At 38.3% G+C, this 27808-nt stretch overlaps 1 protein-coding gene across 1 annotated transcript in view; it reads left to right on the top strand.

Annotated features, from left to right (window-relative positions):
* CLSTN2 (calsyntenin 2) overlaps nt 1-27808 on the top strand; it is a 725439-nt gene that overhangs the window by 673687 nt on the left and 23944 nt on the right. Inside the window, exon 9 of the mRNA XM_018564198.1 lies at nt 11096-11258. Within this exon, the coding sequence (XP_018419700.1) occupies nt 11096-11258 (163 nt within the window). The remainder of the gene's footprint in view (nt 1-11095; nt 11259-27808) is intronic.

Below are 27808 nucleotides of genomic sequence, written 5' to 3' on the forward strand. Positions count from 1 at the left end.
TCTGATATGAGCAAACACATATTTGAGCATACTTGCCTGAGTTGAATTCATTATGAATGATCTCATTATTCTCTACTTTGTTTTTCGATAATTCCACAGAGAAGAAGGAATAGTCCCCTGACACTCCTATTATTCAGGCAGTGGATCTTAATCCTCTGCATTAACATAATGTATGGAGCAATGGAGAACAAATCTAGTGTTTTAAGATTTCAATGGATTCTTTGTAGAGCTTGTTAAATGTGCGCATAAACATTCTTGTTCTCTAAAACTTGCATAGCTGTTTTTAGCTTGCCTTTTATCCAGCTGCCTTTAATGAACTCTCAGACCAAGACATATCAAAACTTGCTAAAGTTTAGTATTTCGGAAATACAATTTGCATTGCTTGAAACCAGTGGTGGCGAACCTTGGCACTCCAGCTGTTTGGAACTACATGAGGCATTGCAAGGCTCTGACAGCCATAGACATAACTCACAGAGGCAGATGCATGTTGGGATTTGTAGTTTTGGCACAGCTGGAGTGCCAAGGTTCGCCACCACTGCTTGAAACTAATGAGAGATAATTAACACATCTGCAGAAAGTAGGCCCTCTAATTACAACTCCTCAGCATGAGTTCTCAATGCAATCACTCAGTGCAAGTTGCCATTTTGGATGCATATGACATGTCAGCAGAAACATGCAAATAAACTGAAATGAAAATAAGAGAGTAATGTATATGAGGACTGCAAGTCTAAATGTCATAGAGATAAATCAATGGGCATATGAAAAACCCTTTTACGCTGCCATTGTATATTTATTTATTGCCCATTCACACCTCTCCATGTGTGTTAACAAATGTATTAATGCACGTTTTGTTCATGCATGGATACGCATTGCGTTAAGGCATCCCATTCACTTTTAAAGGTCAATAACGAGCCCCATAGCAGGAAAAAATATACCTCAATATTTCTGGCAGAAAAGTACACCACAATGGTACACCACAACACATAGCAGTCATATCTGTGAGTCATGGTATGCTATAGCACAAGTGTGCTTTTTTGTTTACTGAATTTGTGCATAGTGGTGCCATTCCAAATGATTGGTAACACACATATACCATGTATGTTAACGTACACAGGGGTCAGTTCACTAAACTTCCTCTTGTGAGATAAAATGTCATGTGACCTTTTTCACTGACATACCAGAGATAATGAGATGAAAAAAAAAGTTAATTCAGTAAAAAAGTGAGCAAAACTGAAAACCATGGGATAAATATCACATGAAATGCATTAAAATCAATGCACACAAAAAATAAGGTATGAGGTCATTATCAGCAGGCTGAGACAGTCAGTATTTGCAGTCTGTCAGCCTGTGGCCATGCAAAAGTGTTCGAAACCTCCAGTTTGAGGCAATGAAAGTATTCGAGAACACATTGCTGGAATATAAGTGCATCCAAAGGATAAAGAGAAGAATGTCATCCTGAAGTCAGGAATGGGACCAAAAAAGAAGCGTTTTTAATGTTATGGGTGCTGATTACTATACCCATGTGCCTTTTGTTTCACTTGACATGAGCATTTCAGAAAAAGATGAAAAAATATAGCCTACATTTTGAGATAAATGCCGCATGTAGTGCAGAAATCATTCATTCGTTAAATAACAGCCCACAGCGAGGTGTGAGTAGACCCATAGGCTTCCGGCTCTGCAGTTAATCACATTGCAAGGTTGTAAAAGAACAATGTATGCCATACATTGGTGGCAGCAGTGTCCTGAAAGCAGACTCCCGGCTGCTAAAGCAATATGCTGTTTACATCATACTGTTTACATGTTTAAAGCTGACTGTCCTGATTACTTCCACAGGCTTCCATGTGTGCCCCCACCATGTTTCCCAGTCTTTGCTGCCTCACACAGGGGGTGCTATCACAGAGGGGGCTCCTGCTGAGTGAGCGACCTTCTGTGTTTTCAGAGCAGAGGGGAAGCCGCTCAGCTCAGTGCCATTACAGGACCCAGAAGATCACTGTAATGTACTACACTAACTTCGGCTACTAGAGTTCTTTACAGGATCCCTACGGACTGTATATTTACATTGGGCCAAGCTGGACTAATGTAAGTAAGTATACTTAAGTAAGTAAGTATAAAAAATGATACCTGGAGTTCAGCTTAAAAAAATGAAGAATATTTTAGGCACCACATCTAAAGCCTGGTAAGATGCAGTATATTAAATTATTTCTCTTGGGTTTAGTTACCTTTTAGTCTCTTTCGAATGGATTTCCCCTTGAGAAGAGCTGTTCTTAACACTTGCATTTTCCTAACTATAACAAAAGTCCCCCCCCTCACCTCTATTCAAGCTTGGCTTCTCCATTTTTACATAAATGGCCTCTTCCACACCTCTTTTAAACCAGTCCTCCTCCCTGTCTAGGCTGTGTACTTGACTGTCATGACAAAAAAAAAGCATGATAAACAGAAATTTGGTCATCCCATATGTAGCTGGGGTGTCTGAGAAACTCAGAAGGGTTTTTTTAAAAACATCACATCCCTGTCTGCTTTAAACCCAGCAATAGACTGAGGCAACAACTGGTTCACCCAAAAGACCCAACGCCAAAACACAAGATGAACAACATTGTGTATGCAGTCAAGTGCAGTGAGGAGTGCTCAGAATTGTCTGCCGGTGAAACAAAACAACCGCTACACCAGCGTATGGCACAGCATAGAAGAGCCAAACCCTCAGGTCAGGATTCGGCAGTGTACCTACATGTAAAGGAAAGAGGTCACTTCTTCGAAGACAGTCAAGTACGCATCCTAGACAGGGAGGAGGACTGGTTTAGAAGAGGTGTGAAAGAGGCCATTTATGTAAAATTGGAGAAGCCAAGCTTGAATAGAGGGGGGCGGGGGGGGGACATCTCTTAGCTCCAATTATGCAAATGCAATCAACACCTGGTTGCGACTAACAGATTATGTGGATTGGAGCAACATTCATCATATTTATTCCCAGATAATTGTTTGTACAAGTCATTCTGATTTGAGAAAGCTGGTTGGATGACCAGTGAAACATCTTCTAGAAAAATACAGCAAGTCCAGTTGCCTTGACTTATTTTTTACAGATAATGCTAATATTAACAACTGACAACTTTGACTCTGTGATGGATAAAGTGTTAGGACTCATTCAGATCTTGCATTTGTAATGCTAATGAGTAAAAGGGATAGGCTGGTAATGCACCAAAACTAAAAAAAAAAAGGGACATACATAGATCTAACAACACAGCACACATGCATTGCAGTGCTCCACAACACACAGTTGGTATCATGTCATTGTGGTGGGCAATGCATGTGTTTTGAAGCTGCATTGTCTTAGGGTTTCGGGGTGCCATTTGAAATAAATGGCACCACAATGCGCTAACACGCATAAAGTGCATTGCAGTAACTAATTTGCTACTGCAATGCACCCTATTGCAAAGGTGTGGTTCAGCTCTTATTATAACCTATTTCAGAAGATGAGTATAGTGCTTAAAATGACACATAGTATGGTATAAATGCACCTTTATTTAATGGATATAGTTCCTTATGTATAAAAACTTAGACAATAGAAAAGCAGAGCCATTGTGAACAGCAAGCAAATGTTACATTTTACTTTCTTTTCTGCTCTGCAACAAAATGTCTGTGGTGTCTAATAGGCTGGTTTGGCTATACTTTCCATTTTCCTTTCCTCATCTTTTTATACATGAGCGGCAGTGTTCTTTTCAATAAGCAGTTGTTTCGTAGATTATTTTTCTGCTTTAGGAGTGACAGATGATGAATTAGCTGACACTATGTTCGGAATTAGAGAGATACGATCAGCTAAGAAACATCTCCTAGGCCACAAGGTTTCTCCACATTATTTTGTATTTCAACAAAGTTTTCGATTTTGCCAATCTATTTACTTTCAATTTTCAGCAGACTATTTCACCTTCAGAGACAGCTTTTCCTCCTGCCTCTGCTATGGATTAAAGGTCAGCTCTTATTGCAGCATTTTTCTCATGCTCCTCTTTGGCCATGATGCTTGTGATAATAGATATATCTGTTTGAAATGGAAAGCGATTACATCCATTTGATGGGCAGCCTAGTATAAAACATTAGTAGTATGGAAAAATGTTAACCTGGCCAAGGACAAAATATTACATTTAGTACATTGCTAAAAAAGCTCTGATTATGAAGGATAATCAAGGCTTGTGCATATAAATGGCTTCATGCTCAGGTAATCGAGTTTTAGCAGTTGTTGAAAGGTACAATTAACAGCAAAATGTCATTTGCAGAGGTGATGACCCTAAAAATAAATGTGATTGCTGAGATCTTTTACCGGTGAATTACTGTAGATTCTGATGAACATCTTGACAAAAGGAAGAAAATTATGGCACACTCAGTTTTTTTTCCAGTGGCAATTTTAGTTCTTAAATATAATGTAGTGATTGTGAGTAACTACATGTGGATTTATGCTGTCGGAATTTTGATAGACTTGTTGGTAAAACACTGGTGCTGTGAACAATGGGAAGACATTTATTTCTATACGCTATGGCTATAACTCCACTTTAGTTTCACAAAGAGTGAAGACAAGCTAAAGACCACAACTTGAAAAACATACAGATTTTATTTAATCTTAATGTAGATCTAAACACATCTGGATTACAACGGTGAATCATAAACAGTGTACATGTGCTCACTTTAGTATTTGATGCACATTATTGCTGTGAACCCACTTCCTGATTGGGACAATAGTGGACAATGAATGTGGAATGAGTGTCACCATGACTGCTTGTAGTCTCCACCAGTGACATATGTGACACAGTGGCAATGCAGAAGCTCTTTTGGGACACAGTTGACTTGTCACCCTATTACAGGACATTCCTGAACAACGACAGTCAGAGCAGGATTACCAGGTATTCATTTTGCGTAAACATTTGTTTATTTAGTTTTAGGTTCTCAAATTGATCAAAAGCATAATAAATGCACATGTGACCAAATTACAATAAAGTCTGTATAAAACAGTTTGAGAGATGTGTGATTATCCAGGGCTACAATTGCATAAATGTTGTAGAGGGCCATGATCTTGTACATAAAGGTATCTCTTAGGTCTAGCGGTAAGAGGGTTGCTATAAGGAAAGACTAGTGCATCCGCTCAAATCTCTTCTCTGCATTGACTGATAGAAGGCAAAGGGAGATCAGTTGTCTTTGAGCTATTGAGATTAGGTTAATGGTTCAGTTTGTGTTATCTCTGGTTTCCCTTCCAGAGGCAAATCAGGTCTGATGTGACTTTATCATCCGCCATTTATCAGCATTTAGCTGTTTGGGTCTTTCTCAGGTTTGGATATGATAGATATTTGTTCTTAGAGAGACTGAGTTGGGAAGGGGCAGTAGTCTGAAACTGAGTTGCTGACCTTTGTTAAAAAAGGTGGGCCAACAAGCCCCTGAAGCTCTTAAAGAAGCAGGCCACAAAGCCATCCCATCTAGGACTCTTGCCAAAGTTGGAGGAAAAGATTAATAGGAAGAATTCAGCTTCAGTGATAGGTGTACTGACATGAAGCATGGCATGACGGACCTCAAGATCTCTGTGATAGAGAAGGGAGTGTGAGACAGATGGACAGATGATCATTGCATTTTTTAATACTGTGGATATATGCTGTTACTTTGTTACAATAATGTCCATATTTTGGGTAGAGACATTGGGTCGCGTTTCTGGTCTTCTATGAAGATATGTACAGTGGAAGCAATTTCCTCCTGGCATGTGTTATTTTATAAGAAAGTTATAATTTAATCCCTATTAGTTGGAGCAGTGCTCTCTCTAAACAAACAACAGAGAAATTGGAGCATGGTTAAATCATATGATATGTCCTATCTATATGTCAGGGCAGAAGTCTAAGATGGAATTTTGTATCCATATTTGGTCTACCAGCTTTTGTTTTTTGCATTCTGGTTTAACGTGACACTACTAAGAGAGAAGTTCTACCTGTTGAGCCCATAGCTGTATCCATGATTAAGTTAAGATCTCTAGCCCCTATAGCCTCTCCTGTAACATACTTTTTATATAACCGAAGGGTCTTGAGGCAATACTCTTTCTAACCTTGACTAGGAAATATATATTAGCAAAGAATTTTAGAAATACATATCTACCCTTTAGATTTGCAAGAGAGTCAAGGACATGTACCAGGCTATTTCTTTTTTTGTATAGCCACAAATGTATTTTTGTTTTAGACAAGGGTTGGTGATATGAATCCAATGTGTGTAGCATTTACTGGTAAATTGAAGAATATTATTGTATTTGAAATCGGTTTCTGGGAAAAGTTAATTATTAATAATACTTTGTAAAAAGAGTATACAACCTGTGAGCCCTTATGGGGGGATGGCACACGTTCTCTTTTATATAATGAAAGGGAAGGGAGGTAGAGGGGGTATGTACAAACACAAAAGGGATGTTAAACATGGTTTCTAGAGATAAATATACATCTTGGTGCAGTACAATTGGAAAATGCATGAACAGCATGAACTTTGTTAAGAGAAATTGTAACAATAACTTTATTAACCAGTAATAGGTATCCAATCCACTGGAATAGAAATGAATAACAGTTAAACAACAATATCATTGTGGGTCTGTAAATAGGTGGGGTATGGAGGCCTCTGTGCTGTATATTCCTATTGTTTACAGATATCACACACCTGTTAATGTAAACCTCCTGTCGGTAAGTTGATGTAGTCATGACAATGAGATGGTTACCAGCTTTGCAGAGGTGGCTCACTGTAAATCCTTACAGGGAAGTAAAAGTGTGTAAGAAATATGTTCCCTTTATATTGGGGTAAAGCTGTTAATTCCTGACATCCTCTGTGTAAACCTACAGTAAACAATCTCTGTCCTCAATTATTTACAAGTGCTCAGCGTTCACTGATCGCTGAGTGTTTGTACCGCTCTCCATCCTGACACACTGTTAACGGATGGGGGGTGGGGTGCTACCGGAGGATAGCTCAGCCTCCTGTGACAGCAATGAAAGCTGTCTCCGCCCACACTGCCTCTCTCCTAATCTGTGACAGGAGGCTACGTGGAGGAGAGACGCCGGCCGCTCACATCGCTCGGCCGCCTGTGACAGTTTCTCTCCTCCCTGCTGGGACACAGAGCAGTGCCCAGCAGGGAGGAGAGAAATAACGGGTGCACTGCTATTTCGGCCAGAAAATTGCACTTTCAGCATTTTGCCAAAAGTGCCATTTTTGGCCGATATGTGTTGGCGGCCGATATATCAGTGCATCACTAGTTCAAATGTAGTTTCCATTAGATGAAAATGCATGGGGCATGCTTAGGTGTGTATTGACCCTTAAGCTAGCCATACACCAATATATTATCTGCAGATTTCTTATGGTCAGATGGATAAAGTGCAACAGATTCCTCTATCTATGCTAAACTGTGTAAAATAACTGAACAATCTGATTGGATGCAGGCATTATTATTTGTATTTACTATCAGAGATTTATCCCTTTACTTTTGAGTTAAAAAAATATAATTAAAAAGCCTTCACTTTTATTTAAAATTGTTAACATATCCTGATGTAAATGGCCCTGAAGCTTTTGCTCTGTATATCTTTGACAGTCTGAGTGATCTATGATTAGTTTTAATAACAGTAATTTACACTTGAAATGGTTTTCCTCCTCTGTGATATTAGCTGCCCCAATCAATTTGTCTGTTTAGTTATTATTAATTGTAATTGGGTTTTATCTATTTACAGAGCATCTATTATTAATGGACTCAATAACTGCAGTGATTTCCTATTCTTTAACTCCCTTTCTGAGAGCTGATAATATGTCTAATTATATTTACATATGTAATATACTATTACTTTTTAGTATTTCCTATTCTCCATCCAACCATATGTTGTAATAATACAAGGAGGATGAAGATGTTTCTGTCACCTTTCTAGTAGGATTTTCTAAAGTTCCTGCACTGAAAATATAATGCATGCCACTTTTCTAATTAAATGTCTTAAAGCTGAACTCTAGGCAAAGAGCTAATATACCATTCAAATGCATATATATGAACTGCCTTATCTGCCAAAATGTTTTTAGTTTATTGATCCTTGCCAGCCTTTGAAATGTGTTCAGTAACCTTACATTTTAAAATTAGTTAAGCAGTACAACTTGATCACTGCCCACCCCCAGGCTTATGCGTGGACCAAGCAACTTATGCGTGAGGATCAAGCAACTGTTCACTCAGGAGATCACTCTTCTTTCCACTCACAAGCACCCTGTAAAAGAACATGTTAAATACTTTCGTTTGGAGTGGGTGATGAGTAGAATATTTGCTCTCTTAAAAAAGTTATGGGATTGCTGGCATTTTACACCTCTGGCATTTCCACTGCACACTGAGGTGCCTCGCATCACCTGCCACATCCAGTGTCCTGTAGTGATGTAGTGGCTGGTGGGATGAACCATAGAGTGCCTATGATTTATATGTTTTACATTGTGACAGTGTCACTTTAAAGTACTAGCCATGCTGATCCCTGCTGTTTAGTGAATTACAAAAAGCTAACATGAAGGCAGATTCAGAAACTTTCACTAGCAGTATTCAAACTAGATTGAATGCTTTTTAAAGAATCCACAACTGGATGAAATGGTAAGTTTTACTGTCTACCCTGTGGTCATCTTTAATTTAAAGGGCTTTTTTTCTGCTAGTGTACATTTTTGTACCATTTATGTGCATTTTATAATCAGCTCATCTGGTTTATAAAACTAGAACAAACCCAGTAACCCTGAGTTAACAAAGTACCTGACTGAAAAACTCTTTATCAGTCCACCAAATGTAATACATCATTTACATTTGATTGGCTACTTTGAGGCAAGACTAACCTCCTGAAACAGTTCTTCCCTTATACACTTTGACTTTATGACTTTAAATGCTGTAGATTGGAGGCATGTTTTAAAAAAAATAAATACATAAACTGTAAATACAAAAGTGAAGCTGAGTTTACCACTCAGATTTCTTGTTCCTAGTGAAAAAACAAAACTTGCTTGATCACCACACCATAGACAACGACCAGGGGTTGACTGTGAACATTTAGCCAATAAGGTGAACTCAAAGGGTGACATACTGTATGTATATGTATATATGTATATATATATATACACTAAATTAGGGATACGGTAGATTGTAATATAGTAAGTACTTTATAAGCTGAACAACATGACTGCTGCTCTTTGAAAATTCCAAAATCCCATTACATCAGTATACACAAATAATCCTGATCAGTAAGCTTCGTTTAACAAATGAGCACAACACATTTCCCAGTTCAGCATTCAGTTGCTTGACATACCATAAAGAAAGTTAGAGTACAGGTGCTGTAATCTCAGGTTTGAACAGGGGACAGGTAGCTATATAACACCATGCCGGTAGCTGTTACTGAATGTGGGTTTTGCTGACTGAGGTCTGAATGGAGGAATTTCTCTACCTATGAATTCCAGCCCAAAATACATCATTTGTACTGGTGTACCAAAAGGTAACTGCCCACTGCCCTCTAATCCTGTCATCCACTGGCCCCTGGCAATAGCTGTGCTTTTTTTATTTTCCCCAGTGTTTTGTAAATCTATCCATATTTCTAGGTAACACAGCTAATGTTTACTTGTTCAGTACATTTTGTTTGACATTTGGTGAACATATGTTTTAGATGAGATATATCATTACCATTTTGACTTCTATGTTTATTTGTTGCTGCTGTTAATAAGACATTCCACAACAGTATGTACAAAAACAGAAAAAGACTTTGAGCAAAGGATTACCATTTATCTGAAAATTGTTTCCAAGAACCACCCACACTCCTTACGGTCTGTAACCTTTCAATGGTGGTGGTGTTAATGGTGATCACACGGATGGCGTCGTGCAAAAAAACAGGATAGTCTCAACAGGTCACCGACACACACACAGATGAATTCAATATGTCTTTGATATATTTATTGAATGTCAGAGCATGTCATTAGAAGCTGAAGCTAGTGTTTTGGGACCTCGCAGGGACCCTTCATCAGAGCAACATAGTCAATATGTTGCCCTGATGAAGGGTCCCTGTGAGGTCCCGAAACGCTAGCTTCAGCTTCTAATGACATGCTGTGACATTCTTCAATAAATATATCACAGAGATATTAAATTCATCTCTGTCTGTGCCGGTGACCTGTTGAGACTATTCTGAGTTATCTGAAAAATGTCTAGATGAAAGTGAGCCTCTTTTGGCCAAATATTTGTAAGGGGCAGCTTAATTTTTTAAGGCGTTAAAGATGCAATGTTCTGCTCAAAACATATAGCAGTGTATCAACATATAATAAATAGAATGAACAGATATAGGACACACAGATGATATAAACAACAATGGAGGGACACTTTTCATTCAAAGGGTAAAAGATTGTAAGGAGCACTGCAATGGGCAAGATCACATACACTTGCAGATGTGTTGTTGAATACCTTTCATTGCGCCTTGTGGTTTCTCCGGCTGACTCCTACAACAATACAGGATGCAAGAGTAAGTGGACATAACCAGAGCATGCAGGGTTTAGTTGAATTTGCTTCCCGTACTAACAGGGTCACCTCGAAGCATGCTGGGGATCAGGAGTGATGATTTTACTCTGACTTTCTTAGTCTTCATGCGTGTACTGTGTCATTGACTAAGAAATAATCAAAGCCGCAGAAAGTCAGACAGCAAGCATTTTCAGAAGTCAGAAATGGCAGCCTTCTTATTCATTTTAGTATGGGTTTTAGTAGCTCTGTTGTTTGGATTTGGAGACAAATGGTACTGATGGAAAAACTGTACTCCTTTCTCTTACTTAGCAGTACTCATAATTGCTGCATTTTATTATTCATCTTTTAATATACTGAGGTATTTTGACATGTTGATCAAGCTGGCTTTGATTTTACCAATTTAACACATCCCAGTGTGTGTAATATAATTATGTAATAATATTGTGTAGTGAACTCTTAACATCTCACTACTCATAACATTCTTAAACAAATCTGCAAGATTGAATAAAATAATATAACTAACTTTTAAACCAATATGCTATGCCCAGGACAAGCCATTCTTTAGCATTGTAAAGATATAGATTTAAGTAATATGTATGCTTTGTTTTCCAGATTTGTGATAAAGAATGGCATTACTATGTCATCAACATAGACTTTCCTCTCGTAACATTATACATGGATGGATCAACATATGAGCCATATCTGGTGACAAATGACTGGCCAATTCATCCATCCCACATTGCAATGCAGCTGACTGTGGGCGCTTGTTGGCAAGGTAAATCAGTTTCTTGTTTTTCATTTAGCAAATGAAAAAATGTTAAATCTGAAGTTTAATCTGCTTAAATGTGGGGTTTGTGACAAGTTCATGTAGCTGTTAGAAACAGGTACAGGAATTCATCACATGTAGGTCGGCGCTGAGGCCAGAATGTCCATACTCTGTCTTCAGTGCAGCTTAGCAATGTTAAGCCTGATAAAAAATGGCTCAGCATCCATAGGTGTCCTAGCAACCAACCAAAACTAAGGGAAGATTGGCAAATTCATGACAGTTTTGCAGCGCAACATGCCCTGTTTATTAAACAGCTGCCCCCATGTACTAAAGAGCAGAGTGTTGCATGCCTGTCTCTGTATGACAATTTAGAGTTGGTCTTAATTATCTTCAGTTTCGCTATCTACAAACTGGCAGTAATTATTTTTGAATTTGTTGCAGCCATAGCGACACATTGTGAAAGTTGCCCAAATAAGAGGTGCCTGAATCTGTCACACATGTCACAACTTAAGTGTTGCAAATGCTTTATTGAATCACAATTTGTGAATTGAAGTATCAAGAGTCTGTCCGTTTTTTTGAGAACTTACTTTCTGTGCCACCTCCACTGTTTTCTCTTTTTCTTAGTCAAGCCACTGTGAGAAGGCTGTATTTGTAACTATCATAGGTATATAGATTACTTGCCTCTAATCAATTTACACCATCTTTGTGGCTTTCAAGGCTAGGGATTTTCACATAAATGGTATTTTCATGTGGCCAGTGCTCATATGCTGTACAGATACCATAAATAATTATTTATATTTTCTGTTCCTTTTGTTTTTCCTGTGTAGTCACTACCTTGTCTTTAAAGATCTGCCTAAACACTGTAGACACACAATACCTGAAAGTGTACTAGTAATAATTAAGAGGAACAACCAGAATCTAAAAAGGTAACCCTTGCAGTGGAGCTTCTCCTGCACTGCAAGGGTTAACTGCTCATTTTGGTCTAGGAGCACAAATAAAATAAATATACTCACCTGATCCTCGATTCCACAAGGCTGATAGACTGGTCCCTGCAGCATCTTCTTCCCTAGTCCAAGCCCCATAAAGTCATAACATCGAATGCAGTCTGTTGACCTGAATTAGACGTGAGGATGCTGATGGACCAACAATAGCCAGAGCAGAGGGGGAGAGGTGAGTGCCAACTGCTGCAGGACTGAGCATAGGGTGAGTATATCTTCTCTATTCCAGCCCCTAGAAAAAAATAAGCAGTTAATCCTTGCAGTGTGGTGGTAGCCTGGTTAACTTTTTTAAAGAACTGGAGTTCTTCGTTAAAGATAGGCATTCATCATTATTGCTAAAATTCAGATACTCTGAGGTAACTTCATGCACCTTAAAATGTGTCCAATTATTGTGTGAACTATCTGGGAGATTCTGCATTGAGGGCCCTTGACATCCAGGATCTTTAGCACACCTTCCTGTCGTCCCACTGTCCAGCAGGGTGCCACAGTGGCTAATAGAGTGGGACCCTTTGAGTTGTGCCATGGCATCCAAAGCTCCCAGAAGTCAAAGACCTTGGTTGCAGCTGGTTTCAGGAGTTACTAAACTACACACAAAACAATTTGGATTAACCTAATTGCACAAATTTGGAAACTAATATTACTTTCAAACCCAGTACATACTTGTCTTAAAGGAAAATACACTCATCCCCATAATTAGAGCTGATGTGTGACACTGGAGATGTCGATTATATACCTCCGAACGCTCCGTTCCAAATCATCTCCCTGCAAAGGACGGATTCCCCCTCCCCTCTCTGTACCTTCAGCGATGACTGGCGGAACAGATGGGGATGGGGCGGGTACAGCTGGTTCTGCCTCTAGAGAGGCAGCTGTCAATCAGACAGCGAGGTGGATTCCAACAATATTGTCGGGATCCGTCCTGGTTGCAGTGCGACTCTGCGCTGTCAGCATATTGCGTGCAATTAGCCCAGTATATGCTGAGTTTTGGGTCACAGGAGAACATTAGTATATGTCCTCTTGTGACCCTAAAGAGAACTATGGCCAAAAAATGTTGGGCCATAGTTTTCTTTTAATTAATCTTAGCAGGAGTGGGGCAAAAACTGACAGACTCCCTTACTTTTGCTCCCTGCTTTCTTTCACAGTTCCACAGACAGTGCAGCAATGTGTACTGCATCTCCTTACATTTCAGCTGATCTGCAGGGGATGATGAGTATTAACTTGAAATATTGCAGTTTGCATAGTGCAGTTTAAACATATACTTATCAATTTTAACGAATGTATATGGCCTAAATGAAAATTTTGACTGAGGTAGCTTGAAGGTTTGTTGCAGCCAGGATTATGAGAGGCCTATAAATGTGTTTTAATGGTTTCCCAGGAGTACCAGCGTGACTAGATTTGTTTGTGGCGCAGTATAAATAAGTCTCATTAAAATGTATAGCCTACCTGGATCCATTCAGACATGCAATGTTAGGACCAAACTGCAGCTTGGCTGTTGTTTAGGAAACAGGCCAAGATGACTGTCAGTTCTGATAATGTAAATAATGGTTTTGTATTGGGTTGTAAATGTTTAATGGACTAGATGTTAAGATGAAGAAGACAAAATAACCAGTTACAGAATGTTATGGCTTAATTTTCAATTTGTAGGTCCCAGCATGATTTGGTAGTACTTTGAGTTTGAACCTGGAGTGGGAATATTAAGGATTTCATAGTTCCAGCTGTCCTGAGCCATGCACGAGCCTGAGCAGATGAAAAATGCATGCTCACAAATTAATGCTTTCAGTGCTGTGAATTATAGAATAATACAAGCAAAATGTATTAAATAATGTACGCTTAACTGTTCATTATAAAGCAAAGTCTAAAGGATTGCAGTATGTATGTTCTTGCAATGATTTAACATTTGACTGTTTCACTTTAAGCCTCTCCCTGGATATGATAATTCACAGCAATCGTGAATGGGTTGTAAAGCTCTCACAGAGATAAAACATTTCTTTCACTATTGAGAATATGCACAAAATGCTTTCTAAAATCTGCTTCAATGATGCACTCATGATAAAGTGCAGTATAATAGATGTTCTAGGACACGGCTTACCATCTTCAGCACTGGAGAGCAATGCTTTTTAGCAAGCAATTAAAGCCTGGCTCTAGACAAAAAAATGGGGGTTTTTAATAGTGGGGGGAAGGCTTAGACCCCCTCCTGAGTTTTTATTGCTGTTTGGGTTTCCATTGGGGGATGTCTCCTCATATCCTCTTCTAAAAAGTGGAAGTCACCAGGAATTAAAGGAATGGCAAATCTCTCTACTGGGGAAACAGAGAAATATGCAATGATTTTGTCCCACTAAAGTGGGAAAGGTTTAGAACCCCAAGTTGTGTTGCTCTCAGTGCTTTGCTGTCCTGGTGACACCCATTCCCCTAATTTCTCACCCTGATGTCTCAGGGATAGGAAGTGAGAAGAGATCTATAATTTGCCACTGAATCCAAAACAGAGAAAAAAGATTTGGCTGGATCTGGGCTTTATGTACCCATAAAGGTGATATTATTATCCCCAATGCAGTTTAAATCATCCACGTGTATGTGCCTCAGTATGGCAATCTCAATTGATTCGATTCGCTTTGTTCAAAATTATAATTATAATTCATAAGGGGTCATTTAATTTACACATAATGATTGGGCAGACCCCATAGACAACATCTGCACATTCTTGCAAGGATCGCTGTTTGTTAGCACCCATTGCAGAAATTCATGGCAGGAAAAAAAAATATTACTATTTACAATGCAAATGAAATAATACAAGATCATTCACACAATATTTTACAACATGCTAACCACACAACAAGCAATACTCAAATAAATAAGTGATAGCGATGCCTAAGCCCATCTTTGAGCCAATATTAATCCCTTTAGCACTCCCCTCTCACCCATTCAGCTCAGTTTTTTTTATATCTTATCAAGCAATGCTTTTCTCACCTAAGTCTGCTGTCTGGATCCCTGTCAATGCTATTTCTGGGTGATTGGTAATCCAGAGTTGTTGTGCCTTTGCCAGCTGGCAATCCACACTCCTGTTTTGCTGATGTCACCACTGAGACTCCTCTTCTGGATCCTGAGTGGACTCCACTTCTGGACAGCCAAAAGGAAATGTCCAGGTCAAGCAGGCAGTGACATAGACACCTGAAGAAGAACCCCCCTTCTTTAAATGAATTGCATTTTTATGACGTTTCAGGCCAGGGGTGACATTTTTGGCCCCCTCCCCCCTTTGGTTTGGAATGTATCCAGATTACAGAGCAACAGGAATCTGTAAGCTAGTTGATCTCAGCCCATAGCTGAATAGAACCTTTACTCATTGGGGATAAGTGACCCCTTTCTAAGGCCTTTTGCACATTCTGTAGTTATGTGTCAGTGCTGACATTTCTAAACATTGTAGCACCTAGTTTTATTATTTTTATACATTGTACATTGACCATTTCTGAGCAGAAGACATGATGAGTTCCTGAATTAAGAGGCAATTGCATGCTCAGGGAACAGCTACAGGATACGAAGGTAAGAACTGTGATCCATGCCATTTGAGAAAGTGCTGAGGAACAAGAAGGAGATCAGAGGGCTAAGAAAAGTAACATAAAAATGCTATGGAGATTTGGACCAAACCACAGTGCAGAAGCATAGTATTTGCAAAGAAAGCTTTAGGTCACAAGATTCATACAGATACGGATGCATACTGGCCCACGGTCTAGAGAACTCAATTTCCTCCTTTGTCATTGGGCTCAATAACAATCCCAGGCCATTGTTTTAATTCATCAATTTCTTTTTCTTTTTTTTACAAATTATCTCTAACAGTCAATAATCATTTTCTTTTCCCCAATCCAAGAACAAATATTGTTACTTTTTATGTGTGGGTTGTTTTTACTTTAGAATATTAATAATAAATAACCAATTTTCATACTGACTTTTTGGTGTGCATTATCCTATTTTCTACAAACTTGCTACTAGGATGAACGCACCACTCAGAAATAGTGTACATTGAATCATAAACCAAAAGTCTTTAATGCATTATGAGCCAGTGGAACTAGTTAGGGATATGGGGCTTCATAGGCATCACCAGTCAGCACTCCAGTACTGCACATGGGAGGCATTTATGTTTAGCACCTGTCTCTGCCTTCCTCCCAGGAACTTTGTTCCCAAGTGTAATCACCAATTATCTGTATGTTTATGAGAGATTTACCTTTGGTAGTCTCATGTTACAGGGCTTATATGTACACAATACATTAATCAGTGTAGAGGGCAACCAAGAAGGTGCAAGATAAGCTATGTAAGAATTTGGAAACTTCAAAAATCTATGAAGGTCTATTTATACCTATCTATTGTGGATTTATTGTGGTACATTGCAGTTATGCAACCCATCAGAACATAAAAGGTGTACCATAACCCCAAACCAGCCTTTAGGAGTCATGCAGCTTCTACTTTTCTCTGTTACATTTTAAAATAGTTGAATGTACAAACTGGTACTAGATTTAACATTTAAAATCAAATCGCTGGAAATGTAAGATTAATATCAACTAAGTCGTGGATTCTCTACCAACATAAACTGTTCATATAATCGTAATTGCTGATATTTACTTTTTTTGCTGACTATATTACCATGTGAAGTGTGAAATGAATACATTAAAATGAGCAAAAGCTTTTATTAAAAGCAAGAACAATTCAGGAAAAAATGCCATTCTCTGTTTTAGTTATGGTATGAGATGAAGGTCATAGTATGTCGAGGTGACATTGTTCTATAAAACAGTGTCTTAATGTTTGTGCTTCTAGCTACACTGAATGGATCTAAATTATAACTAGATTTAGTGGCCCCTTAGGGTGGGATTATATGATGCCAAGACAGCATCTATAATGCTTTATTACCATTGAATCGAAGACTGGAGAAAGAGGTTTTATTAGGGATGTTAGGACAGGGCTGTTTCTTTTTACAACTGTCTGAACAGATACTCAGTATTTATAGTTACACTTTGTTAGGGAAGTGCTGGAATATATCCACATTTACCATATAATGAATGATCCATATTTATTACACAATGGAACAGACAGATCTACAGGTGATTGCAATTTGAGCCAATACAAAGCTATATAAAGCAGACAGAAAGTTGCCTGGAAATAATGGGCATCATTAATAAAAAACGGAATTACAGGAAAATAGTCGTGTTGTTCACAGTATGTTGCTTGTAAGTGCCAAGAAGCATAATAATGCTCATTTTTGACCAGTATTATAACACCATCTGACACCTCGCAATTAACCATTTTCTTACCTGAGCCCTAAACTTTTACCTAACCATGAACCTAATTCAAACCACCCCCCAATACTCAATACCTAATTCTTAACAGAACCCCTGAAACTTATGCTGACCTTAACTATAACATACCAAAACATACCCTAAGTCCTCAACCTTGCCCCCAAAACTTCCTATTTGCCAAACAAAACTTAATCCTAGTCTTAACTTTTATACTTACAATTAACCCCTAACCCTACCCCTAAATTTATATCCTAACACTAAATAATACTTTCTAATCTGTATTTACTTCACTCTCACTGAAACTATTTGCTCATTCTGTTTTAGGATGCCAAAGCCAAACAGTCTCTGCGCCAAAACAAAGCAACTGTACAAAAAATATACAAGCTATAACCTTGTGTTTGCTGTTGGGAATTGATCCACTTTCCAGTATACTTGTTTTAATAAATGAGAGTCCAAAAATATACACAAGTGAACATAGTCTGACTTGCCTAAACTCTGCAACTCCTTTGATACCAAAACCATTGTTAACCACATACAGAAACTAAAGCTTCTGGCTATCATCTATGAGGTATCATCATCATCACAAAAATATGCATACACAATTATATCTGGAGTAAAGAGGAACAATAACATGTGAGAATGTAAGTACACTTCACAAAGGTGGCAGAGATAAGGTTAAAGTTACGCAGCAAACCACAAACTAAACCTTGGTTGATTCATAAGAGTACATCCTCGACATACATTGGAATCATGAGGAGCCATGGCACTGCCATTTAGCTTTTTAGTGGTAGTAAAGCAGGTACTGGAAATTCTATAACAAGTCATTGGTAATGTGAAGCCTTGTCAGACTAAAGCACCTATCAGTCTTATATTACAGTACTTACATTTTCTCCTGCTAATCTACTTTACTGGTCTCAATGTGTCCCCCCTTCCATCCTCCCTTTACACACACACACACACGCGCACACGTTCTTTAAAATTATTCAGACTATAAAGTCTGCAGTTAGCCCTGATTTGATATAAATTTAACAAACGCAAATATCGCTTCCCTTTTTAACCTCACAGATTATAACAACCCTGAGATTTCTGGACACCAGAGAAAAACTTCCTTCGAAATGTAATTTCCAGCTCAACCTAGCGTTTGTTCTATTACTACAACACTGGTACTGATCAGGTGACTATAGCTGGCAGACACTTTCACCTAGCATTCAGGAAGTATGAGGTAATATGAATGAGTATGTCAGCTTTAGAAGGATAGCAGTAAGTTAGACTCTATTAATACATTTCTAAAGACCTTGTAAAGTAATTTAACTGACCTGTAAATCGGATTCACTTATCTTATATAAAAGGTAAAATAGAAAATGTATGCTTGATACAGTATAAAACTCAAAGGATAACCAGAACCCTTAGACTATAAAACATAATTATGTTCAGCAGTCCAATATAAATGAGTCCCAAATAAACATTGTTCTAAATTAGCAACTCGATAGTAGCAATATGCCTAACAATACCAGCCAGCTCTCCTTTTTTTTTGTCTTAAAAGGCATTTAAGGTCGCTCATATGTAGCTAGAATTGTGTTAGCTGCTATGAAAACAGAATGCACAAACAGTAGCATTAGCAACAGGAATTATTTAAAGTAATTAATTCCCACATTCCTGGTGCCTTAGTTAATGAAGGTTCAAAGGCAGTCATCCATCCTGCTATTGTTTTTATTTTTACCAACAGCCCCTACCAAGGACATTTTAACAATTATAAAATTCAGTTTAAGAGAACTGCACAAGATAAATTAAGTTGCGGAGGGACATTATGCATAAATCTACTTTTCCATGCACAGTACACTTTTATACTTTCCATTGAGATGGATACATAATAGGGTCTCTTAATTAAGCTTTGCTGTTATACTGAAATGGGATTGTAGCAATAATGCCTAATGTTTCCCAAAACCTGTGTTGAAATAAAGTGATAAGGTAGCCATAGACATCAGATGATTGCTGCCCAACCCTGCCAATTTTGGCATGATTAAGATAAATTCTTGCTGTTTGTTGTGAACATCAGCGTCTGGTAGACACCCCTGCCCGGCAGAGTTTCCTGGTAGAAACCTATGTCTGAAAGGGGAGGACTACGATGGCAGGATTAGAACTTTGACTATTACTGCTCAAAGACTGCAGCCTAAAGAAGGGGCTTGTGAACTTTGAAAGCTTGCACTACCATCTATTTAGTTTGCCAATAAATGTTATCACTCTAAACCCAAACGTTTACTTTCTCTAAGCCACAAATGTACTATCAGAATGTGTACATTACAAAGACAAGACTGCTTGAAGGGTATTAATGTGTTTGCCTTATAGTTCACATCCGATTGAATGATGCTGAGGCAGCTGCTACAGCAGTAGTCAAAGTCCGTTCATGAACATCCAGTTTGCATTTGGCTTTAAACGACTTGTTTAATCAATGTTATAGAGGTGCAAATAATTTAGTAATTTTATTAAACTATTACAACTCAATTTAGTGCATATTTTTCTACTTTATTTTTGGGATAGGAACACTTGATGCTGACAAACTTTTGAAAAAAAAACAATAACAACTTGCTGAGTGATTTTTTATTTTTTGAAACAAGATATAATTGTTAGTTACATATGTTTAAAATTATTTTCTGTAGTTATCTGACTTCGAATAAAAATCCAGGAAAATAAAATAGCAAAAGAGAAGGTTTTAGAGCACTCCAGGGTGTTGCCTGTAGAAAAAAAAACTGTCAGCACGCAGGTGTCATTGCAAGTTACAAACTTAAAGGCAAACTCCTACTCCTACTGTTTTTATCAAGGACCTTTTAATTTGTATCTGAAACCGCTGTAATCTTCTAAAACTGTTAAAACAATTAAATGCGATATGGCAGCCTGGAGGTGCACTGAATTCCCACAATAATGTAATTTCCTGCTTGTGTGATTGACCCACTGATTTTCTCAGACATCTGCACTAAGATTAAGTCAAATTTTAGGCATCCCTTGCAATAGGAGTTTTATTTTTGGTGAAACATTCTGTAATGGTTAACTACTTTCAAGGAGATACAGACACTGCAACTTTCCTCATTAGAAAACGGATATAGCTTTAAGTGGTTATGATAAACCAAACCCCCTGTATAGGAATCAGTCTGGAATGAACTTGGTGAAACAAATAGCTTTTTATTTCAGGTAAAAAGGGTAGAAATCTGTAACAATGTTTGTTAAAATCTTTGAAATGTACACTAATCACCCAGAGGGGCTTGTTTTTTCCCCTCAACAGTAGTGAAATAAAAACCACCAGCATATTTATGCTTTTATATAGGAAATCACTAAACTATTGCTAAAATCAATGTATCCTTCAATAGTACATTCTATCATCTAGGGAAAACTTCAGCATACCCATGTATTGTTTATGTTCCCTGATGATGGGAATGCTTCGGATACCTGTGAGTTTTTTTCACCTCACTTCCTGTTCCAGAGACACAACAGAAAGTCAGATAAAACTCCCAAAACTGAGGTGAAATCTTCTCATAGACCATTGTCACCAACATGTGTCCTTGTTGAAAGATTTCCCAGCACCTCCTGTTTCTGCGAGAACTGTAAAGTTGTAGATCTCATCACTATATACAGTATATATTAGTAACAATTTTAACCAGGACCAATAAAAAATGCAAATCTCCCCAGCAAAGACACAGACAGTAATAAAAAACGTGATGGGGGTTCAAACTGTTCAGTACTGCATCCAAAACTAAAAAAGGTTTGGGCTCTAGATATACTTACTGTTATATGAAGAGAGGGGAATGCTTTACTGTTCATGCTTTGATGTCATCATTTTTGTATTTTAAAGCACTTTGGTTTTCATATTTACTTTAATTATAAGGATGAGGACTAAGTAAGATTTACTATTGAAATTTACCAAACGGTGATACCAGTGTTCAGTAAGAGTGTCACTTCTCAGGTAAATAATGCAGCTATACATATATTGGCATCATATTGTTTTATAATACAACAGGCACACTGATTTCACTCATAGCTAAATCACATTCAAGGTTAAAAATGTCACATTAAATAATAAACCAAAGTATTTTTGCAGAACTCAGATTTAATTATGCATCTCCTAATAGTGAAATGAAAAGGTTTAGCTCAGTTCAGGTTTATGAATTTGGGCAGCAGCATTTTTCAACTTCAGTATACCTCTGATAGGTCATGTTGTGAGGGGTTCTTCAAGTGAGATCATCTATGATTATTTCTGATCCAGTGAAACAGATTAGATAATTTCTATAGCCTTAAAAGAAATCCTCAAAACAGTAGAACTGAGAGTTTCTTTAAGACTGGATATGGGAACTTATGTGGTTCACTTTCTCCCTCTTTTCTGCACTACAGTATGGTCAGTCCTCTGGGACTTTCTGGTTTGAAAACAATTAAAGTTAATCACATTGTCATCAGTGTCTTTATTTGCACCATATAATGTTAATTAATTGGAAGGGGTGTAGCCAGAGTATAAAATGATTCTCCTGTCTGCTATGTATAACTAAATATATCAGGGATTCCTTCATCAATTTCTCTATTTCCATTGATACTCTGATAATGAGGGAGATAACACCATTTGCGAGATCTCAAGGGAATGTACCTACCAGGTTTACCTCATAAACAGTTAATGGGTACCAAACATTTTATGTATGCCTGAAACTACACAGAAAAAAATATTCAAATGTTTGGATCATCCCAGAGCAATCAAATGTCATGTGACATCTGTGTCCAGCCTATCAGGTTGCACAGTGGTTTTAGGACATTCTTTTTCCTCCACTTGTATTGCTGTACTAGATGTCTAAAATATTTTTTTCATGAAGGCATTTAATCATCTATATCAGTGCTTAAAGCAAAGAACTAGTTACATTTTGTGTTTTGGTTATATAACCTATTATATGTTAATCCCTTCCTGCAGTTTCACATTAATCATTATGTCTTGCTGTTAAATTATGTTCACAGTCATTCAAACAGTAGCTGTAACTCTTGATGCATTTTAAAAAGCACTTCAGTGATATACGCAAGTGACATCAGCAAGAACTCAAGACTAGAAAGTTATGTCTAGGAAAACTTTTAATCAGAGCATTCAAAAATGTATGAGCTATAAGTAAAATCAGAAACACATAGCAGATCATTGTTACAAAAAGAACACAATACACACTTTATAAAAGGGATACACATTTCAGTACTATGGACAGGGCAGCTAATTACTTCTAGCTTTTAGTGAATAGAACTACTTTTTAACCTGTACTGTAATGACGTGACATGACATGAAATGATGTGACATTAAACGAAAAATACTAAATTTCTGGCAATCTCATTAATGCTCTGGCTTCAATACTTTTCTGAATCACTGACCAGGAACAAGCTATGTTGTATTTGCTTGTGACAAATGCTGTGGCAATACCGTTGTACAGACTCACAACATTTAGAAAACCTCAGCTCTAGATAGGTGTTTGCATACTACCGTAAGGTTAAAGTACATCTGTTATAAGAAAAATAGGGAGGAGGGATAACATTGCTGACCTCCTTCTTGAAAATGCTGCTAACATTTCTAACATACTTTTTGAAAAGTATGAACAAACTTGCAGATCAACAAAGTCAGACAAAAATCATAAGTCTTTAAATGCATATGTGTTCTCTCGATGGACTTGTTTCTCTTTTCAACCTGAGTAACTATGTTCCGGGTAACTGACACAAAGGGGTTGATTTACTAACCTTATAAACACACCACAAACAGGCCTCCGAATGTTGAAAGGCGAGCCAGGGGCCCCAGGTGGACCCGAATTTCCCCTCTGTGTTTTTAAGAGTGGACGAAAGGTCCTCCATGTGGTAAATGTCAACTTTAGCTATCCACATACGGAGCTAGGGGGGAGGAGTGTTTCCATAGTAAAGGCATGCATGCACGGGCAGCATTCAGTAAGTGTACCACCAAGGAGCACTTGTTTCGACTAATAGAGCACTCCGAAAGGTGTAGCAAGCAAACCGCTGGGTTGTTTTTCACATTAAGCATGGTCAGTTTCTCGGCAATCTCCAGGACCTGGTCCCAGAAAGGCATGGTTTCGAACATGTCCAGAATATATGAAACAGTGTACCAGGAGCAGTATGGCAACGCCAACAAAGGGGTAAGACCCGGGGGAAACATAGAGTGTAATAAGGTCGGCATGCCACCTAGATACAACTTATAGCCGAGTTCCTGGATTTTGCAGGCAATGGAGAATGTGTGGGCTAGAGAGCATATGCGATCCTTTTGGGCTTGGGTATACTGCATTTAAAGGTCCCTTTCCCATTTGGCCAGGAAGCCAGGTTCTCATGTAGACGTGGGTCCTGCTAGGGTAGAGTAAATAAACGAAACTACATGTCATACCTGCGAACCGGCTTGACATAACGAGTTGAACTGTGTCATGGGGCACGAGGGGATGCGGGAGACTGGGATGGAGCATAAGAAATGTCGGATTTGGAGTGCGCTCCATTGATCCAAGGGAGGGTCCCTTGTGCGGAAGTCACCAACCCGAAAAAAACCCTGTCCATGTAGTCTACTCAGCCTACCCCCCTTCATTTCCGGTGGAAAGTCTGGATCGCCAAGAATCGGCGTCATGGGCAAGGGGATTGGAGACAGGCTGGTGGGGCATGTACATTTTTGTACATATGAAAGTATAAATGAGCCACTCTAAAGTGCTAACAAGTGCCACACAAATAAATATCTAAAAAGAATAATAATAATCATGTGCTGAGCAAGCATGTTAAAACATCAGCTCATAATATCCACATGTGAAAAAAAATATTAAAATGATAAATTAATAAGATAAAGTAGATGAATGCATCACATATAAACAAGTGATAAGTGAATAATAATGTGATTGTATAAATAATATCTCAAAATCGAACAAATATAAATCTTATAATGATGAAAAAAATAATATAATCATTCAATCAAAATTCAAAAGAAAGTCCAATAAAGTGCTCATATAAAAGTGAAAAATAAATAGTTCAAAAACATTGTAGCAAAAAATGTCCACCGTTTGATATTGAAACAGTCCTTGTGTAGAAAGTGCTCACAAAGATAGTCAGAGAACCTCTCCTAAGAAAAGCCCTTCTGGAGTGCTGCTCACCTTGTTAAAAGACTACTAACAGGTCTAAATGGCGCCGTCCCCCCTATTAGTCATTAGGTCATTTGCTGGACAAATGAGCGGAGCCTGCCGTGAGGACAGCAGCCTGTCACTAAATGACAACAAATGAGCGGAGCCTGCCGTGACGTCAAGGCCGACTTCGCCCATTTGTTTTTATTTTGCCTGCACTTACAATAGCGATTTCACAGATGCTGGCAAAATGTAAACAGATAGGTGGAAGGGGATGTCACCGCTAAATCTGCCTATCTGTTTACATTTGGCCAACATCTGTCAAACTTTCATTCTGCAGCAGGAATTCGTCGCATGCGGGCGGGTCAGCGGGCATGGTTTTTTTAATTTCGATGAGTCGGCATCGTCGTGGACAATGCTGGACTTTGTGATTGACACTTGGATTACCTTGGTGGCTCAATTGTTTTATTTTTTTTTTGTTGACATGTCAAAAACTTTTGTTTTGATTTTTAATTAAAGGGTTTTTTCTTAAAGTGTGGGCTCCTGATTTACTTTTTACTTTAACCTGTTAGTGAATGAGTAGGACCCCTTACTTATTCACAGGGGGGCAGCATTCAGATGTCCCCTTTATTGAAGGGGTACCCCAATGCAAATAAGCCCACCAGCCCGCAGACCCCACAACCATTGGGTCAGGGTTGTGGCGGAAGAGGCCCTTGTCCTCATCAGCATGGGGACAAGGTGCTTTTCCAGGGGGACCTGGTATGGTGCGGGGGGGCACTAGCTCGTCCCCCCTTTCCTGCCCTGCCATGCCTGTGCATAGATTAAGTGTCTGGTTGGAAATTTCAGGGGAACCCCATGTGTTGTTTTTTTTTTCATTTTTTGGGGGTGAGGTTCCCCATTAATATTCCTACCAGACCTAAAGGTCCTGGTATGACTTTTGTGGGGAGCCCCATTTATTTTTTATTTTTAACTCAGGGGATCACTCCTAACTTTCCTACCAGACCCTTTAGGGCTGGATCAGGAGGGGACCACACACCATTTTTTTAATTTAATTTTATTTGTTTACCAAACTCCTTGCTTTGGCTGTGACTTCAGCTTAGCCGAACCAAAGCATATGTGTTCAGCTCAGCTTCGGCTGCTGTACAGAATATTGTGAATAGCCCATACAGAAGCCAAGCTGAAGGGCTTCAGCGGCCAAAGTGAGCCGAAGGATTAGCCAAAGCTATGGCTATATCCTTCGGATACTTCGTGAATAACCCCCTAAGTGTCTGGGAGTGCCTGGCTTCATCTACAAGCAATTCAAGTTTTTTTCAAAGTATTTGCCTGCTGCAGTTAGCTTAAAAAACACGTTTTTAAAAAAGTTTCCTGCTTATCATGGGTAGTTTTAAACAGTGAAATATTTTTTTATTGTTCTTTTACTCTAACTAGAGTGCAATTTCCTTGAAATTTAGGCAAACACAAAAATCTGACATATTGCAGAAATTCAACTGTCTTCCCTAATCAATTTTTTTTAAAATACTGTATGTCCTTTTGCACCAGGGACTGATTCTATTCTATGGTATGAACATGCATTTACAGCAAGTTTTAACAAATGACGGTTGAATTGCTTCCTATCTCCTGCCATCATCTGCTACAACGTACATCTCTGAGTATCAAAGTTTCTCACATCCTACATCTGTGTCACAAATGTTGTCAAAGTTACTAGTTGCTGGGTACACAGATGGATTACAAAGTTACAACTGTATGGTCTGGTAATTACCGTTACAATAATCACATATTTGCGCATTATTTTCACCAGCTACACACATTACCTTTGGATGCTTCTCTAAAAATGGATTGACTGCTTATCATTACACCTAGCAGATTGTCAAATGATCAAAGTTTAAACTCTTGAAATATTTATAGCAGGTGGAGAATGATTTATTACAGAAGCTGAATTTGTACATTTTGTGATAAACAAAAACATGTAGATAATCCTCAGTACACTGTTATGTCATGTTGACAATGATTGTACAAATTAAACAGATACTGTAATTTTCTCATATTCATAGCTTTGTGAACATGATGTCTTATGTTCTTGATGACAAAGTAGCTGTAATTCTTAAACAAATACTTGCTAAAGACTGGCAGTTGTTTACATTAAAGTAGTTTAGAAATGTAAATCTCCAAATCGAGCGCAGGTGCTACGCATTGAACTGTGAGCCATGAAAGATTAGGAAATTACAGTTTTTCGAAGAACTCATTATACCAAGAGCTTCCAGTTACCAAAGACAGTACAGCTAAATTATGAGTCAATAGGACCAGATTGATTATTGTGCATGTATGTGATACTAGTACAAGTTTTAGTTGTCCCCCCAGCTTCTTAAGTGGAAACTGTAAAAACAACACAATATACAGCAAGATCACAAAGAAAGTGCCTATTCAGTAAGGTGATGAAAAATACAGAGATGGTGCATTAAATGTAATAGCTAATTAATCAGTTCTGACATTAGTTAAATGAACTCCGGACCTGATTCCTCAAACAGCAATTAAAGTACAACTGAAACCAAAACTTTTTTTAGTTTTGGATAGAGTGGAGAGGGATTAAAACATCTATCAGGTTTGTTTTTTTTTGCTGGACAACAATCCATCCCACATCTGTACCTTTCTATGCCAACTAAAGGACACAGCCCATGAGCATACCGTTTGAATCAGAAATTACAAAATTGGCCAGCAAACAAAAAGTTAAGACCTCAGATGTTTACTAAGGTCAAAAAGCAAAAAGCTGAAAGTGAAAATCTCTCAAAGCTGTTTATGTGCTGGTCATTTTTGTCTTTTAGGTTTTTATTGCTGTTCGTGTCCTCATCATTGAGGTTCACCCTGGTACCCGTTATTACTGAAAGTAAAATAATTTTCTGTCATCAGAAGAAGAATAGATGGGAAATTGTCCAATGGGGACACTAATCTAGTGACCCTTCTGCCCACCAGGGATTTACCACACTCACCTGTTTTGGGTATTAGGCAGGAAATTAAGGGAAATCTCCCAAATGGGACACAGATGGCAAAACAAAGCTGACGGGGTTATAACCCTGCCTTACTCTAAAACTAAAAAAAGTTTTGGCTTCGGTGCTACTTTAAAAAGAATCCATCACTTTCAGGGCTAATGACAGGGATGCTATCCACCTACTTATGCTTGTCTTTTG

This window comes from Nanorana parkeri, unplaced genomic scaffold (assembly GCF_000935625.1).
Source record: "Nanorana parkeri isolate BGI_ZX_2015 unplaced genomic scaffold, ASM93562v1 scaffold733, whole genome shotgun sequence".
NCBI classification, from domain to species: Eukaryota; Metazoa; Chordata; class Amphibia; order Anura; family Dicroglossidae; genus Nanorana; species Nanorana parkeri.